At 31.5% G+C, this 19,489-nt stretch overlaps 1 protein-coding gene across 1 annotated transcript; it reads right to left on the bottom strand.

Moving 5' to 3' along the window:
- Positions 1–248: 248 nt before the first annotated feature.
- Positions 249–19,113, bottom strand: LOC134716305 (protein Wnt-4-like). The gene is made up of 4 exons (XM_063579203.1): positions 18,306–19,113; positions 4,498–4,754; positions 3,818–4,086; positions 249–3,281 (listed from the first exon to the last, which is right to left on the bottom strand). The coding sequence occupies exons 1-4, from the start codon at positions 18,383–18,385 to the stop codon at positions 2,820–2,822; spliced, it is 1,068 nt and encodes a 355-aa protein (XP_063435273.1). The 5' UTR covers positions 18,386–19,113; the 3' UTR covers positions 249–2,819.
- Positions 19,114–19,489: the final 376 nt, after the last annotated feature.

Below are 19,489 nucleotides of genomic sequence, written 5' to 3'. Positions count from 1 at the left end.
AATTATATTATTAGAATTTTTATTTAGCTTCTTATTTTTAACACTAACAGGTTCATGGTGTTACCAATTTATTCAAATTTAACATGCAGTAATCGGCGTAATGTTTTGCTTTATCAATCCTAATCTCTTAACACTATGAACATTCGTAACTGAAATTTTAATTATTTTTTAGTCATATAAACATAGTTTCATTAGATATTTTCTTTTTTCTTCAGTTATAGTATAACAGAAAAAACTATAAAAAATAATCAAGATATTATCAAATTTATTAAGTTTACAAACTTTTGCCAAGTCGTATGTTGAGAAAAAGATCAGTGCATTTACTTGTATTTGACTCGTTAATATAATAGTGCTACGCAATGTTTAATCATACCGACAATCATACATTAGAACGTTTTCTGTTATTTCTGACTTGTATATCCAATTCTTATTGCAACAACCATGCTATAGTGAGATTTACATGGATCTCAAGAGTACTTTATAGAGTTGAGATCTCAATATAGAGTTTAAACCCGCAATATGGTTTGTACATATCTATTCCGAATTCAAGACCCCTTCAGATACTGTCCGCTGACATTATACCGCATTTAATATCAGACGATAAAAGGATAAGATGTAAGTAAGAGACACGGTCGTTATTTTCCGATGTTCAAATATTGTAAAATTGATAACTAAAACAACTATAAAGGAATCCCATGAACTAATTGAGTAAAGAAATCTTCTATTTGTAAATAAACTCTACTCAGAAAATACTGTATGCGAGGAGACATCTCTGTAGTTTGTTCTTTATATTAAATTTATTAACGGGATTGTTACATTTAAAACTATTTTTCAAATATCTCAACGTCAAGTTTAGTTTAGCAGATCGTATTACAGTGTTGTTATCGCGTATAGATACAATATTGTCACTTCCTATTTGAATTATAATTTGATACGGTAATCCATCAATGTAGGCCGCGTCAAGTCGGAACAAAGACGGAACAAAATCCTAAATAAACTGAACTTAGAACTTACTTGCTAAAATAACTAAAACAACAAAATAACATATAATTTACCTCTTATCTACATTCGCATCTACCTGTGAACTTAATAGAATATTTGATCCTTAAAGAAAAGAATGGGATACCTTTTCATCGCAAAAATTGATTTTTGAAATGATAGGCTGTGTGTGCCTATTCCTAAAATCAACATGCCTGCTCTGAAAAGAAACGCATTCAGTTATTTTGTTATTTTTTCATTAGATTTTAAAATTAATCTGTATTTATGTTTTTAATTTGAAAGTTTTGTTAATGATGAAGCTTTTTGTGGTTGTAGTAGTATGGACTAGATAAATGAATATAAGTGTCTCCTATTATAAAATTATACTTTTCTTGTTTTGTTATTTTATACATAACCTGTATTATTCTGGTAAGAATATTGTCTGTACATACATATGTACGCGACATGTTGGCTTTCCGCGTTATTGTGGGATTAAGCCATCGGATCTTGAATTGTCATGTACTCAATTTCTTAGTGAGCAACCATTTAACTTCAAGGGGTTTGGTTTTTATTTTTTGTCCTCGTCAGATGATTTTTTTCGGTAAAAGCGCGAATATGATTTTTAAGTTTTTCGACTCTATTAATCAAATTATGATTTATTTTAATTTAATGCTTTAACGTATGGGGGTAACCAGGATTCATAATTTTTATTTTGTATTCTGCTTGACCACAAAATTTGTTTTCGTTAAATTGGGGATCAGGATATTTTCTTTTTAAGGAAAACGCCATATCCACCACCCCTTTCCGTTTAAAGGTCCACGTATAATAGTAATTGCTTGTAAGTATTCGCATCTTCATGAAGGACCAACCCGTAATTTGTTTTAAATATATCTCTTTGTTCCAAACATTTTGCGGTATTGGCTTTTGTATCTTGTTCAATGACTGTCTGCATTTTTTATGGCACCACATTAAACAAAACTTTACTTTTACGTTTAATTCTGTCAAACGCATTTTTTGTATATATTTATTGTACAGCAATGCAAAGAAATTAACATAAACATTAATATAGTTTATTAAATTAAAACAATGAAAGAAAAACATGAGCAAATTTGTGAAAGATAATGTAATTTATCTGTGACACTTACATTTTATGCAAAAAAAGCACAATTGCATTTAACAATATTGCTCCTTGCATATTTAATGTAACACCAGACATTTTCATAAATAATATGTACCCCAAACAATAAAGTAGCTTTAAGGAAAATATGTAAGCGATTAAGAATGAAAATAAAATATATACTGAAGACTTTTATACATTGATGTGAAAAATACCACAAATTGCTGTACATAAAAGAGTCTACGTAAAAGTTGTGTGTAAAGTTTAATGCATTTTTTTATAGGCTTGATCTCTGCTGATAGCAGAAGATGAACAATATATATATATATATTTGCAGCGTTACATCTTAGCGGGAAGGGGGCACAAGTAGTTGATGTTACCCATATATTGGCCAAAACAGTGAAGACGAAACGACGTCCTCAGATTATGACGAATTTATATATGCAACACACAGTGTATATACACAGTGCACAAAAAAAATCATATAGTAAGCAAATTTTTAAACATGAAAATTTACTAACTTCATGATACAAAAACATCAATGCGCTTAGAAAAAATCGTACCCGTTTCAATATATTATGTTGAATTTATATGACTGTATTTACATATTTAAAAATGTCTTCATTTACAAAAGATATCAGCAATTTCATCTATAGCACATAAACATTTGCAGTTGTATTTATAACTGCAGTTAGTTCTACTGACGTCACATAATTTGATTTATTTAATTGCAATAGTTCTCTTCCACAACTTGAGTGCATCGTTTACAGTCAACTCGACAACACCATACGAATTTACAGTCACAGTCTTCTTTGATTTCTTTAATTATGGTATAATACCCTCTTCCACAGCACATTAGGGTACATCCATCAAGTCCGAAACTTGTTTTATTACACTTTCGTCCTTGAGTGCCTAACGACCCAAAATTAGGGTTCTGGTTACAAAAGTCTGGAGATTCATGAAGATAAACTAAGTCTTTTTTCGTAGGTTTTTTCATATCTCTATTTATTCGCTTTAGTTTTCTTTTGTTTTTAATAAAACGGACTAAACTTGCACCGTCGAATTTGTCTTTAAGTGCTTTTCCAATAGCTTGAAAGTTTTTCAATTTTTTCCAACAAATTTTTACACTACAGGATCCGGACACTCCATGGCATTTACATAATAAATCCATCTGTGATTTAGTGGCCTATAAAAATAAATGAACATATACATGTTTAATTGCTTTTTAAGAACGTACATGTACCAAAAAAAACACGAATCAAACTTGCTTCAGTATAACGGGAGTCGTGCTCAAAGTGTTTACGTTGAGTTTTTATAATGAAGTTTTCCCCCTCTGCTTTAGTCCGCTCTATACTGTGTATATGTATGTACAACAATTTGCTTTATTTTTTATAGTATATTCTGGCATCAGCATACATCAATAGCAAAATGATTACGTATAAAAGTTCATTGTTAGTATTGTCGCATTCTTTTCGAAAGAATGAAAACACCCAACGCCTTGGAATTTAGAACTTATCGTTAAAATGTAATTTTAATTCCCAGGATATAAACAATATATTGCATCATTGGCAGAAAGTATAGAATAAAACTGTACTTGCAGCGAACTTCGCTTTTTCCTTATTCGAAAGCCTCTATAAAAATGAAAATAACAATTTCCTGTAATAAACACGTGTTGTCTGTAACATTTTGTGCTTGCAAGGTTTATATCTTTTATATGTTTACCTTCCGACCAGCTTCATTGTTCCACAAATTCATAAGCCCGTCTTCTGATGTTCTGTGTTCATTGGTGTCTACGAATTCTTTAGAGAATTTACCACCATATCTTGTGTTTTCTGAACAGCCTCCCCATTCAAACTGTCCATCTGTGTCTTTTTGACGTACTTTTGTATCGCAGCCACACCTTTCTAAATCTCCTCTTGCACATGCCCTAGTTACAGCATACATGACACCAGCTGACTGGATTGCATAGATATATGCTGTTTCTCTCGTCTCTGCAGGAAAATATAAGTAAAACATGTAGAATCATAATTATATTATATGTTATCTCAATGCAAAAGTTATGCTTAGATGTCATGGTAAGATATATTTCAGAGAATTGTGTTATTTTCATGTTTATCTTACGTGCCTCAATGTAAGGCACCCTAATATGTGGTTATTACCAAAGTTCGGCGATTCTCACCAAGAAATATAAAATAGTTCTGTCTGGAAACGGCCTAAAATACAAATCAATCAATCAGTCTACCATTAAGATGGAAATTTACTTTAAGAACGTCGGCACCTGGAATGATGATTACAACCACAAGACATTAAAGTCCGTCTTAAAATATAACCCTTTTCTTGGCAATAGGAAAGCATGATAACAAAACTAAGTAGACATATCTGAATATCTAACAATTACTTACTTAATTGTAAAACTTTCCCGAAAACATCAGTGGTATTAAACGTGGAGCAGTTCCATCTTCTATTTGAGAACTGGTTTTGACATTCGGCAATGCCCCTTTTTGCGCCTTCTCCTATGACTTTATGTAGCTGTACTTCTTTACTACATAGTTCTTTCTGTCTAGGTGCTAAAAACTTAAAGTTTGAACAGTCAACATCTTCCTCATGATGTGGTTCACTGAGTAAATCTGTCTGCGAACTGCTGATCAATCCTAGATACCTGCAATATAATTAAAGTTTTGTAATATGAAGAAATGTTGGGGTATACAGCAATGATCCGACAATTGACGATAAAAGTAACCAAAATGTATATAGAGGTTAACACTTCCAGTTCACTTGCAGCTTTTAGGACCATACGAGATTTACAGTCCTATTTTATTAAATGATTTATATTGGTATTTTACATTCAGTGTTGTATACCCAAAGTGAAGATGATGCAATTATATGTGAATGTCTGACTTGTATAATCTGTCCACAAAACCCGTGCTACGGATGTGTCAATTTAAGTATGACAGTATAAACATAACAAAAACCCAAGTGACTAGTTACAAGAACCATTGGCTTTTGGTAAGTTTATAGGTCGTTGATTTCGTATTGTTTACCAGATTTTCTTTAGTTCATTTATACTTTATAAGGCATAAGTTTTTTGTGTGTATTAAAATGGCAATAAAACCTTTTTTAATACCCGTTTCGAAACAGTTAAAAGGCCCGAGGAGCATACATTGTAAATTTTGCTGTTTTTAAGCTCTTTTGAGTATTTTTGTTTTTGTTTTAGTGACAATGTACGTATATCAAATGAATACTTATCTCTATATTTTATCCTAGGCCTTCTGTAATAGTTTGTATAAGACCTAGGCTTTTTCCTTATCTAACTTCAATAGGGAAAGATAAAAAAAAACAGATATGAAAACAATCCACTTCCTATAACTATTTTTACAAATAAATTTTTAATGAGTAAAATTTAGAAAATGTTTTTAGTCGAAGTAAAAACACGCACTAGAAGAACTTACGCTAAACCAAATAATAAGTCAATATTGACTTTTGGCTACGATCATTGTTGTTTTTCTAGCCTGACCACCTACCAACCTTAGAAGTACTTATGAGGCTTTCAACCCACTTAAGATATTTTCCGAATGTCATTCCCAACTAATCCAGTTCTCAATTCAATAGTAAACCCATTTAAGACCTTTTCATACCTTATGAAAATAATGTCAAAATTTTAAAGGTATCTATACTCGAATTAATATTTATTGTGAAAGTATACAAACATTTGTCTGATAACGTAAAGATACATTTAAAGTCACTTTGCTGGCTAATCTAAAGTTTTAATTTCGATAGTATAGATTTAAACAACAAAAGCAAAAATGCTGTTTCTACTACTAATTGAATCAAGATTTTACAATAAATGAACTTTTAATAGAAATATAAAGGTGAGATTGCACCAAATCTCATATTCAAACAAAAAAACCCGATATGATTGCAAGGTTTCGTGTATGAAATGAAGGTATTGATATTCAGGAGCGGATTCATTTTGAGGCGCACCCGAAACAAATGTATATAATAATGTATTTAAAAAAAAATTGTGTCAAATAAGCCGGTCCTCTTATTTCGAATTTTCAGAAGCTGGATCCGCGTCTGAATTGCCATCACTCTTTCTAAATGTTGTAACACAATTTTACAAGAATAGATACAGAGCCAGTAAGTCAAGTGCAGAAGTGTAAAAAGTTCTTATAAATTGAGATTATCCTTTCAACAAAGATTCTCTCTATATCTATACATATAACTGTGAACATAAAACACATGTTAAGCTATCTTCGTTTTTATGTAACAATTCCGTATCCAAAGAAAATATTTAGTTATCTTCTAAAAACACTTCATGCTTTTGAAAGTTTAACACGGTAATGACCTATATCACTAACGTGGGTTTTTCTGCGACAACCTTTATTCTATGTATAGAAGAAAAGGTTTGCTGAGAAAAGAAACCTGGGCTTATCTGTAGACTTTGGGGTTTATCTTTCGGATGGTTAAGTTACATTTACACTCTTTTAACTGTTTTTGAAAACATAGGAATCTAAAGTATGTTTCGTTTCTTCTTTCTCTAATGTATCTTGTTACTTATGTATTAAAATATCACTTTCAAGGTACGGTCTTAATTTCTTTGTTTTATACTTATGAGAATGTTCCGTCAAATTTTAAGTGATTTTGTTTTTGTTTTTTTATTGTAAGGGTATCTTTAATATATCTTGTTACTAGTGTATAAAATATCACTTTCAAATTATGGCATAAGTTTTTCTTTGTTTTATAATTTTAAGAATTTTCCGTCAACCTATACATTTCTTTCTTTTTGTCTGTATTTGTAGAATATTCCAAATATTCGTCGCATGTCCGACACAATTTAATGAATTTATAAATTTCAATATCAGTACGTTTGGGTAAAAAATAAGAACTACAGAATTGACGAAAACCTTTTTACCGCGCTGTGTAATTTGAAATAAGAAAATTTGGAAATATTAATATGTTTGCCTGTTCTTTGCGTAAAACTGTATTGATTTGGGAATGTTTCTATGAATATTGACATAAAACAACGATGTTTTATCAAATTTCAGAATGCACAAATGTTGCTACAGGTTAGCATACAATTAGTTTGAAATGTTATGTATTTATCAAATCCTAGACAAAGGATATGTTTGACTGTATATGCATTACTAACGTTAAAAATGTAGAAGGAAACGCAATCGTGATAGTACAATTTATTAATCAGTCATCCCCCTAAAACAGGTAAACAATATTGGCAGTACCATCGAGTACTACTGACAACTGTGTCGTCCTTCAACGTCTGTCAACTGTTTTGCCAAGTACGGAAACTTAAATGCATACCGATTTTTTTGCGATTCGGTTAATAACCACCTCTTAAAGAGGAACGTCGCATTCTGCCAAACTCGTTTCAATATGCGAGTACTTTGTACACTTATGTTCACTTAACATTTTTCACACTTCAGAACAAGAAAACATCTTGTAAAACCACAACCTTATATTAAAACTATCTGACCCAAGACAGATTCAAGTAGAAAGACGAAATTAGGCAGCCATCTTGAAGTGGATTGTATTGTGACGGCGAAAGGTTAATAGCACATCAAACGTTTCACTAATCATGCTAAATTAAATGAGAAGCATATAATAAGCAGTAAAATGAAAATCATGTACATTATTTTCAACTGCATATTGCATCGGCAGCAATCATTATAAACCATTTACCAATTCAATGGAAAACAATTATGCTAAGAGACTCTTCATATTTTCATTAGAATTAACACAACAAATATATTATAGTTTTTGTATTTTATTTGTTTGTTTATCAAACTGCGTTGCACTTTCCACACCTCGGACGATGTTGATGCTTTATTTTTGTAAATACTCATAGATTGGCAGCACGTAAAAAATATGTGTACCTGCTCCTCTCTTTTTCACACATTTATAAAATGCAAAAGTATGTAATAGGAGTGCATGGTTAGTCCTATAGATTCCCTTTCACATTTCCTTCATAGCCCATCGTTCGGTTTAAATACCCATATGTTTTTGTTTATCGTAATTTTAAAATAGTACAAATTGAATTTCCATTTAAAAAGTGAAAGAATTAAAGGTATTCTTTTTTCAATAATTACTATTTTAAAGTGCACACGTCTATTGTATCATAAAAATCAACAGCTTTCGATTTAATCTTCATGTAGAAACTATAAGATCATTGTTCACTGATATTTGAACTGTTTGAAATTAACACTGAGTTATCCGGAGACGAGATAGTATTTCTTTGAGTGATGGTTCGTATCAGAAAGGGATAGTTCAGGACAATTAGCAATAACCCGTTCATACCGTGAAAACCCATGACGGTTATCAATTATATCTCTATGTAAAACGATTGTTCTCAAGAAAAAGTTTATTCATTATTTAAAAAGTAACAATTAAAAACTACGTTTAAAGTCGTTTGAAAATGTATCTTCAAACACGCAGTTGTAATAATTATTGAACATCTGTTTCTCATATTAAAGGTCACTTTTCGTATATAAAGTGAACCCGTTAAGTGAAGAAGGTCTTTGATCATCCTTATACTAAGCTTGCCAATTCTTTAATTTAACAATTTGCTTTTTTTCTAGCACGGAAACTGTGTCAAGAGATATTATTTTACTTGTTAACAGAGTTACAGTTTCTGACCTATAAAAAAACCGATCAATGTAAAATAAAGTTTCTAAAAGATAATGTCGTAGGATTGATCTTAGATGCCTGACAACTCTCATGAAAGAGGACTATCTATCATATATTGAGATTGAGAAAAACAATACTTTAACATATATAGATATAGGTCAATGACAATGGGGATTCGCTATATATTTATTATCATTATTAAAAGTGATTTGTTTATTCCCGATGTATAGATACAGGGATATCTTCTTATTGTTTTTATCCATCCTCCCACCATATCGGCATGAAAAATTTATATCAGTCAAAATGGCCGTATGGAAGCTTGTCTAATGAGAAAGAATTCGGACAATATGAAGCACCGGTGCACTGAACTTTCAGTAAGAGAAAATTCTCAAGATCCCTCAATATATGAATGTCTTTTCGATTAAGCTATATATGACGGTTAACGTGTTTGGTGTGAGGTCTAAAGTGCAAAGCACCTTATTACAATTTCTATGTTGTAAAAGGAGATCTTCAGTTTATAAATATCGGTTGAACGGATTTCTTTCATACTTTTCTGATATTGAAAATATTAAACAACATATGCTTCGACTAATTCAGAAAATTACCATCAACAATCAAATGTCAAAAATATTGGCAACAATTTCACTGCTGAAACACATAACATGTGTTCCTATAATTTATTTTACAATAATATTAACTATCGTTTTATCATATCAGCCCTCGACAGTAGTTAAGTTTACGACCATTTCGGCAATTTCGTGTTGGTTGCTAATGTTGTTATTTCTGTTTCTGAGTTCGGAATTGACATGACGTTTATATGGCAGAACGAGTAAAAATGGGAAACCCTCAAATTATCATGCCATTATATTTGACATTTATTTCAATATATAATTGCCGAATGAAAAGCGTTGTACTGGAACATAGTGTCTGTCAAAAACCCATCATTTCCGGTTATGTGCTTATGTTTCCGCTGTTAAAGCCGATGTTTTTTGTCAGAACGAACATATTGAATGAAAGGTTTCCATTTCTATATGATTTATGCAGATACTTAGATAAGTACTCAATTCAGAATAATCTTAGTATGAGTACAATCGAGTGCACCGATGAAGTCGTACGCACAAACCGAGTGCACCGATGAGGTCGTACGCGCAAACCGAGTGCACCAATACGGTCACACGTACAACCGATTGCACCAATGGGGTTGTACGCACAAGTGAGTGCATAAATGAGAATTCATTTTATCAGAATATAATGTATAATGGACTAGGGATGATTTAATTGTTTATTCATGATCATTAGATTCTGAAACACCTAAATTTGCGATAAGGCCAATTGACCAGCAGTCTACATTTTATTAAAATCTTAACTAACTTAAACATTGACAACGTCCATGTTGGTATCCAGTTCAATTTCAGATTTAAGAAGAGTCCATAAAATAAGAATATAAATAAAATTTAAGCCTACCATTTTTATCATATAGTTTTCAATGACGCAGAATAAAGTGAAAATATATCAGTTTGTTATCATATCCTTTAACGCCTTGTGAGGGATCAATATTTCTCTAATTCTATGGAAATTTATCCCTTTTCGAACCCATTGTATAAAAAAATTTAATCAACGTGTGGTTGCTGGTGATCTCAGAAGATCATTGGATGATTTTAAGGGTCATGACCTTTTTTGCTGACTGGATGAACCAAAATATGATAACAGGTGTTAATGAAATTGACAACTTCGTGCAATGTGAAAGGCACTCGAAGGGGATTTTCGGTAAACAAAAAAAGAAAATGTCTTTTTAATCATTAGAGAAACAAATTCTTACATAGTTACTCGTGGATTATCGGATTTATCCAATCTCGATAGTTAAATTATAAATTTTAAAGTACTCGCCGAGGCGGCTCGAACTTTAAAATTGATAATTTAACTATCTCGATTGGATAAATCCGATAATCCACTGGTATCAATGTAAGAATCTATATTTGTCAACCTTTTTATCAGATAAATTTTTAAAACAGCATGATCTGCACGCGCTAAGATTTTGTATGTAATGCAGCATGAACGAAGACAATCTTAAGTGTTCTATGTTGTGTTTTGTGGCCTGTTGTTTGTATTTTGTCATTGCGTTTCAAGAGCGTCTTATACTAGTTTGACTATCCCTTGGTATCTTAGCAACTGTGCTGGCTATCCGGGTGTGCTGGCTATCCGGGTGCCATTCTCAACCGACAAACTGACCAGATTCTGCTTTTATCAACATACCAAATTACTACAACACGAGACACATAATAATTTTTCTGATAACATAAACGACTATTTCTATTGAAACAACGTTCTTCGTTTTGCTCATTTGATTTCAATAGAAATAAAATATTTGTTCACTTCTATTTTGAAATATTTCTTATTGAGAAAATAAGGTTCAAATAAATGTTAATCAACCCAAGCACCGCCCCTCCCTCTCCTCCCCCTTAAAATAAATATTAATATATATAAATTTAAAAGGATGAATGGTCGGTGCAATATAATTCGATAAAAGCAAAATCCTATACTATAAAAAATTTATTTCAGGAAGAATTGCACTTTTGCAGACTGTACTTTATTCTAACATAAATCGAGTCAAAAAGTGCAGTTCCGGTCTCTTCAGAGGTGTTCTATTATAAATTAAACGAGGCAACTAAATTTTACCTTGAAGTTTTATTAAATTTATTTCGTTTCCTATATTTCTAATTGATCATTTTCTTTAACAGAGAGTTACTAAAACCCTGCAGTCACGGTTTAGATTTATTAAGGGAAATTTGATATGACCTTTGAAATTATTTGATAATTTAACACGAGAGGTGCTATCTACCTTTCAATTCCTATCTCTCACCTTTATGGCCAGGTGCAAAAATTTAAAATTAGTTCATTTTAATATGTATCATTTTAACCCCCTGGACAAATGGTCGTCATTTTGTTGTAACTTAAGGTACATTCGTATAAAATTTAATTATACTATACTGTAATTACCCTTCGTGGAGTTAAAATGAACGCATGGAGTTTCAAATTTCATAACTTAAAGATAATTTATCAATTTATAAAGTAAAACATCTAATTTATTTTAACACATACATTTTTGTTTGAAAAAAGATAGTACCTTGTATAATGATAATTTGACAATAATCTCCTGTTAATTTACACGTTCTTTATGTGAAATTGTTGGCAACTATAACTAGAAAACTTTACTTTATAGCTTTTCTGTATCAGTACTGCTTTATTAAATCAAATAATTTTGAAGTGTGTCGGGTTCATTTCAACCTCCCACATGAATAAAAACGTCCCTGTACAAAAAAGAAAATAATTTAAATGAAACGTTATGCTATTTGTTTCATGAGTTAGAATTATGTGCTGTAATGTAATTATATTAGATTTTGTCGGGAAGGGAGTGCATTATCAAAGTAGAGCAAATGCATATCAAATTAAGGCAAATACATGCATAGTTTTAATGTCTCGTCTAAGTACACATGAGTAGTACATTGCTTATCAAAATAATGTTGAGAAAAAGTAAGCGTCATTAATATATTGGTGTTTAATATCCAGTGACACATTTTACATTTAGTCCAGGATTATAATATGTTGATATGATATAAATATGTATTTGCCTCTTTTGTTCCTAGACCAACACGATGAACAAGATTTTCAACTTGCCTTTCCACAATCTAACAGTCCACAAAAAGACCAGTAGTTTTACCTGAACTTAGAATCATAATGTGCTGATTCAAAATGAAACAGTCTTTGCTCTGACAATTAAATGCCGCGTGCATAGCGCAGAGGCAACCTCGAGGAAGCAACAAACGTAATTTGAAGTCTTAATTGCCTCGGCTGTGACGATGATAAAACATCTAAACCAGCAAAATATACAGGTTTTTATACCACTAAAAATGTAGGCGTTGTCTTTTTCGTGTTTCACCTATACATGTAGTATTTACGCCATTATCAGTCCTATAAACCTATGAAAGTGGGGGTAACGTTCTTATGCTACGAAAAAAATGACGATTAAGTCATATGAGTTGCAAAGACTACGAAGTTATATGAGTGTTATAGACTAAAAGTGGGAGGCATCATTTATATTATAGTCATTTATAGGCTCCGGATACAGATTTCACAATACTTTATACCATTTCAACTAAAGGCTCCTGATATAGATTTCACAATGCATTATACCATTTCAACTAAAGGCTCCTGATACAGATTTCCCAATACTTTATACCATTTCAACTAAAGGCTCCTGATACAGATTTCCCAATACTTTATACCATTTCAACTAAAGGCTCCTGATACAGATTTCACAATACTTTTTACCATTTCAACTAAAGGCTCCTGATACAGATTTCACAATACTTTATACCATTTCAACTAAAGGCTCCTGATACAGATTTCACAATACTTTATACCATTTCAACTAAAGGCTCCTGATACAGATTTCACAATACTTAATACCATTTCAACTCAAGGCTCCTGATACAGATTTTACAATACTTTATACTGTGACATTTCAACCAAAGGCTCCTGATACAGATTTTACAATACTTTATATACCATTTCAACTAAAAGGCCATCTTATTCTTTACTTTACATTTGAATTATTTATATGGAGCCATTATTTATATGGAGCATTATTTATATGGAGCCATTATTTATATGGAGCCATTATTTATATGGAGCATTATTTATATGGAGCCATTATTTATATGGAGCATTATTTATATGGAGCCATTATTTATATGGAGCCATTATTTGTTGACAGTCATTTGGTACTAACAATCTCTAATAAAGATATTAAGTTATTAACAAAATAAATCAACCAAAAAGGTTATAAAAAAGCATGACATGAGTCCCATCTTCCCTACACACGTGGAGACCAACGTCAGGTCCCTTTTTACCATTTTATTTAGTTATGTTTTTTTACTCTTCTGGATTGTGATTTGTACTGTGTGATCTGTTAGTGAATCTTGATGTTTACTGTGTGATCTGTTAGTGAATCTTGATGTTTACTGTGTGATCTGTAAGTGAATCTTGATGTTTACTGTGTGATCTGTTAGTGAATCTTGATGTTTTCTGTGTGATCTGTTAGTGAATCTTGATGTTTACTGTGTGATCTTTTAGTGAATCTTGATGTTTACTGTGTGATCTGTTAGTGAATCTTGATGTTTACTGTGTGATCTGTTAGTGAATCTTGATGTTTGCTGTGTGATCTGTTAGTGAATCTTGATGTTTACTGTGTGATCTGTTAGTGAATCTTGATGTTTTCTGTGTGATCTGTTAGTGAATCTTGATGTTTTCTGTGTGATCTGTTAGTGAATCTTGATGTTTTCTGTGTAATTCGGTGTGAATGTTTTGTACTTTGTGTGATCTGTTAGTGAATCTTGATGTTTACTGTGTAATTCGGTGTGAATGTTTTGTACTTTGTGTGATCTGTTAGTGAATCTTGATGTTTACTGTGTAATTCGGTGTGAATGTTTTGTACTTTGTGTGATCTGTTAGTGAATCTTGATGTTTTCTGTGTAATTCGGTGTGAATGTTTTGGACTTTGTGTGATCTGCTAGTGAATCTTGATGTTTTCTGTGTAATTCGGTGTGAATGCAGTGTCGGATCCAGAGGGGGGGTTCCGGGGGTGCGCACCCCCCCTTTATTTTTGCCGATCAATGCATTTGTATCGGGACATATGTTTTGCACCCCCCCCCCCCCTTTTGCCCTGGGTTAGCACCCCCTTTCGAAAATTCCTGCATCCGCTCCTGGAATGTTTTGTACTTTGTGTGATCTGTTAGTGAATCTTGATGTTTTCTGTGTGATCTGTTAGTGAATCTTAATGTTTACTGTGTAATTCGGTGTGAATGATTTGTGTCTTTGCAGTCTTCCTTATGTTAGGTTGCAAATCTTTCACGGACTGTGTTGCAAAAGAGGTTTTACACTTGCCATCGACATGCTCTTTGTATGTAAAACCTGTACATGTGTAGGCGATATTCATACTGCAGCAATAATGCATGTATCTGCATGGCGCAAAATAGCTTACAAAAGTGAACCGTGAAACACAGACAGAAATTAATGTTTTAAAAGTTCGCGAGTGTTTTAAATGCATGAACAGAAAATGAAAAATAATATTTTAACGATCTTATTTCTTATGATAGACAGGTACGAAATTTAAAACAATATTCCAGGTATTGTTTAGTTTATTTTCATCAAGATGTTCAAAATATAAATGTCTGTAATTGTCTGATTTTGGGATGATTGATAATTTACAAACAACCAGATTGTACGCAGCTGGCTTTGTTATCAAAATCTGTACAACTGTTTTAAACAATTGATTGATTATTACGAGAATGGTCCATCCATCTTCTTGTTGCCACTTAAGAAATTTGCTGTAATAACGATTATATGTTCGTTTCATGTATTTTGGATGTTTTCTGTCATTAGGGGTTTCTTGTGCTAATTAATTATGTTTTCATACCCTCTCCCCCCTTTTTTATACTTTCTTAAAAATGCCTGATTTGTTTTTGACACCCCTTCCCCTTTTTGATACTTCTGAAGACTTCTTGATTATGCTTTTAAAGAAATTTTCTTTCTTTTTTTTCGACTAAAACGACAACAAATTTATAAATGAAAAAAAAGTGTCAATTTCAGTTAGGAATTAAAGTTTAATTAATCACTTAATGGATTATTGTTACAAGACGGAAAGGATTACCTAATCCTATTTTAACAAGTTAGTGACATTTTAATGGATATTTGTACAGTGTGGGAAAATATTATCGATAGTCTTAAATTGAACAAGATGGCATTTACAATATATTATAAAAATATTGTTATCTGATAGCATAATTGGAATTTAATGGTAATCATGCAAATGTACATATGATAAGTTCTCTTGACATATTCAAATAGTCAAGAACAGTCTTGCAAAACCAGCCTTGAAATAACGCTAGCATCATTTTAATTTGATTTCACGACGGGTATATCTCGACTCATTCAAACAAATTTACACAAAACTGTCGCCTTTGGTCTATACATCTGCCAAACTACCCTGAAGAACTTATCATCCCTTCTATATTACATAACTCATAATCCAATAATTCTGTTATATCGCACATTCCAAATAAACTATTGTAATATACCCGGTTTGGTGTAAAATGATATCGGCTTCTGTGTGATAAATCTATTTGTTCAATTTATCTATATTATAGTGATATATGTATGGAAATAAACAATATACTCCAATATTTATCAGGGGGAAAGTTGACGTGTTTGTCGACAGGAACCTCAGGCAGATTGGTAGCGTTAACCACGTTCTTTAGCATTTTTAAGCCAAAAAAAAGTGGAATAAAATCTTAAAACTAATTATGCCTTCCCCGCAAAGTACGCGACAATTTTAATTCCTGGTCGGGTAATGTCACGGTTACTGTGGGTACCCTTATTTCGATTAAAATTCTACTTCGCGTGCCGTTTGGGATTTTTTAAAGATTATGAAGTAAACAATAGTTCTTTTCTTAAACGTTCGTGAAATATTTGCAGCTGGACATTAATCTAGCAACACACTCAATCATTAAACATTGAGAGGATCGTCACGGTCATCATGTGGTGAGGAGGTTGGGGAGGGGCTGTGATCTCTAATTCTCAAATATAAATGTACTATTAAAAGAACGTATGTGTAAAAAGGACAACATCATGATTCAATTTTTTATACTTTTTCATAAGTTTTCAAACTTTTTTGACAGTTTACATTATACGCCTTAATTTCGGCAAGACGTGAATGCATATTTATGCATTCTTCACAACCGAATGGAAGCTCCCCTTAAGTGTTGGTTTTACTGTCGATTCATAAGACTCAGAGTGAAACGATTACTTAACCCGAGTCAACCCATGAATAAATGATGAACAGGAAAACGGAACATTTTTTTACCTTTTTTATATATAGAGTTCCAACTCTTATCTTGGCAAATCTTAGGTCGCATTAAATATGATAACTCGTTATAGCTAGAAAGAATTATGAAACCCACGAAGAAAGGATTTATGAATTAAACGAAGGACATACCAATGCAATTATGGAGTCTTAAATAATTATGAAAAGTTATCATATGATACATTTATCACTATACATGCTTTTTTTATTTTCCGTTGGTAAAATAATTTGATAAAACATTATATTATTTGCATCTGGAATCTTTCAATAGATTATGAAAATATTATTTTGGTAATTGGTAATTACAGCGTATTTGGTTTCGTTGTTTTGATGCAGAAACAAGCGAAACGTCTAGATGAAAGAGAAATTATACATGTTTCTTCATCTGTTCAAAGATTTCAAATGTTAATCTATATTTTGAATAACGTGCAGACAGTCAGAATGTGTAGTGCATTTGCCAGAAATGTAATCTTAAAAGCCAATGAGTTCGAAAGCAATTATTAAAAACGGTAAAATTTGAAAATTAATAAGTCACGACGAATATTTCGAAATTTTCCAACAAATGGCCTATGTTTTGAGATAAACTTTCTAAAGAAATGGTGTAAAATTCGAATAAATTTCTCATCTTATTTAGAGTCCTAACTTAACACGTTTTCCTATATTTTGTAGGTTTTTTTATGGACAAAAATGATTAATGTTGTAAAAGTTAAGACTGCATCTATACAACTTTGATATTTCAGTTGAATAAATTTTCAAATTGACAATTGCCTTTTTTTTTAAAGATGAATTGCACAGTAATTGTTATTATGAATGTTACATAGTCCAGTTTATTAATTGATAATTGGTTTAGGCGTTATGATAATACAGTTATCATATCATATTTACTATTCTAGGTCTAGATGTTTTCAATATCTTAATAATGTTAGTTTCAAAATATTTTAATAAAATGAATTCACACCTTTCTTTAAATACAATTTTAATGATTAAAATTTACTTAGACGTATTTCATTAACATTGAAGTTTGAAAAAGGGGTACTTGAAATATTGCTTTATAAATTTCAAGATGGTTTATATCAGTGAAGAGTACCAATAGTACCTCAATTAGGAACCCATATCACCGATTCAATTAAAATTAAAAATTAGAAGCCTTCAACATAGAGAATATTTATTGGGTTTGACAATAATAATTAAAAACAAGGACAAAAGTATAATTGAATTTTGGATGACATAAGTCTGTACCGAAAAATCTGGCTATACCAGCAAAAAAGTCTTTCTGGAAATTTATTTAAATGAATATAGGAGAGGCTATTCATCTAAATGTCCAAGTGTAGTTTATCAGTATCCAAGATAAAACGTCAAATTCACTTTACTACAAACAAAAATCAAAAATGCCTTTTCATATGATTTATACACGATAAACGTTCTCTCTACTAAATAAAATCTTCTGTTGGATAGAACGCTTTCAAAAGTTATTTTTTCAATGTATAATCCATTTATTTCACTTATTAGTTTTTTTCAAGAAGAAGTTTTTCGTGAAAAATCTGAAAATCGTTTTATAGAAAAAAAATATCGGACTCAATTGTGATTACAAATAGATTGAGATACAAATTAAACATTTAAAGATAAAGTAATTTAAAAATGTCAACTTACCACCAAGACGGTTGAACTGTCTTTATTAGGAGAATAAAGAAAAAAAGAAGTCTCTGGAAGTCTTGTAGTTTAGGCCTCATTTTTCTGATACGAGCACATTAAGTAATTGTTTATATATATATTCACATTTTTGTTATTTAAGTCATATAATCAAGACTTATGTTTCAGTATTTCACATCCATTTATCTACATAAATCTAAAAATCCTTTTCACTAATATGTTGCAATCCTTGAACTGGAAAATTACATTTAAGAAAGCGTCCATATAGTATATAACTTGTATATTCCACTAATGTCTTATCTATACACTTTCCGTGAATAAATAGTCAAATACTATATATTTTTTTAGTTATTCAAGTCATATAGTCAGATAATGCTGAACCGCGACAAAGGTTCTAACTAATCCTGTTTGGTCGTCTTGAAACGGACACTTTTGATTGGTTATAACAATCTCATAAATCCAACGTGTAAAATGTACATAAAACTTTCTTCTGTGATATAACAAACTTTTGATGTTAACTAAAAGTTTAAATTATCGGAAGTTTTGAAGATCACTAATTGATATTGGTACTACCAGCACATATATTACTCACTGGCTGTCAAAGAATGAGTAGTAAAGTACTCTAGAATTAAAGAAATATTTAAGCCGTACGACTGGCGCATGTCCGTTTCAAATGAAATGACTGGAACGCCAATGTTTTTATAAGAATTAGGGAAAGTCTGATAACGTACTCTAGCGAAAGCCTTAACCGTATTAAAAAGACAATCTGATTTAACAAGATTAAAACTCGGCGTTAGAGTCGTGTATGTTTATTTTAAATTTTCTACCCTTTATACCCCGCTAAGATAAGTAATTACGCTTTGACAAGATAAACTATTTCAACCTGGATTGATGAGTGATTGTAGCGTCGGTACCCTATAGTAATTTGTAAACCCAATCATGTAGTTAGCGGTATCAGATAAGTTAATTATTTCTATTTCGATAATTAACCACAACTGATAAATAACAAACATTTCTTGTCCTCACATTTTGAGAAATTCAGTGAAACTTTTAAATATAAATCAACTACGGTTGGTATCAGATTTCCATACGGATGCATTTTTTTTATGAATTATTGAGGTTGGCTTTCTGTTAATAGTCGCCGTCATGTGAAATTGACACCGGGTTTTTGGTCACATATTTTC

Source organism: Mytilus trossulus, chromosome 4 (genome assembly GCF_036588685.1).
Source record: "Mytilus trossulus isolate FHL-02 chromosome 4, PNRI_Mtr1.1.1.hap1, whole genome shotgun sequence".
Lineage (NCBI taxonomy): Eukaryota > Metazoa > Mollusca > Bivalvia > Mytilida > Mytilidae > Mytilus > Mytilus trossulus.
The sequence above is the reverse complement of the archived record's forward strand: the minus strand, read 5'-3'. Positions and strand labels throughout refer to the sequence as shown.

Coding starts and splice junctions, on each gene's coding strand:
- LOC134716305 (XM_063579203.1), bottom strand. CDS start 18,385: ATGAGGCCTAAACTACAAGACTTCCAGAGACTTCTTTTTTTCTTTATT. Junction 4,755..18,305: donor ACAGTTCAACCGTCTTGGTG/GTAAGTTGACAT, acceptor ATTATATTGCAG/GTATCTAGGATTGATCAGCA. Junction 3,282..3,817: donor ACAATGAAGCTGGTCGGAAG/GTAAACATATAA, acceptor TTATTTTTATAG/GCCACTAAATCACAGATGGA.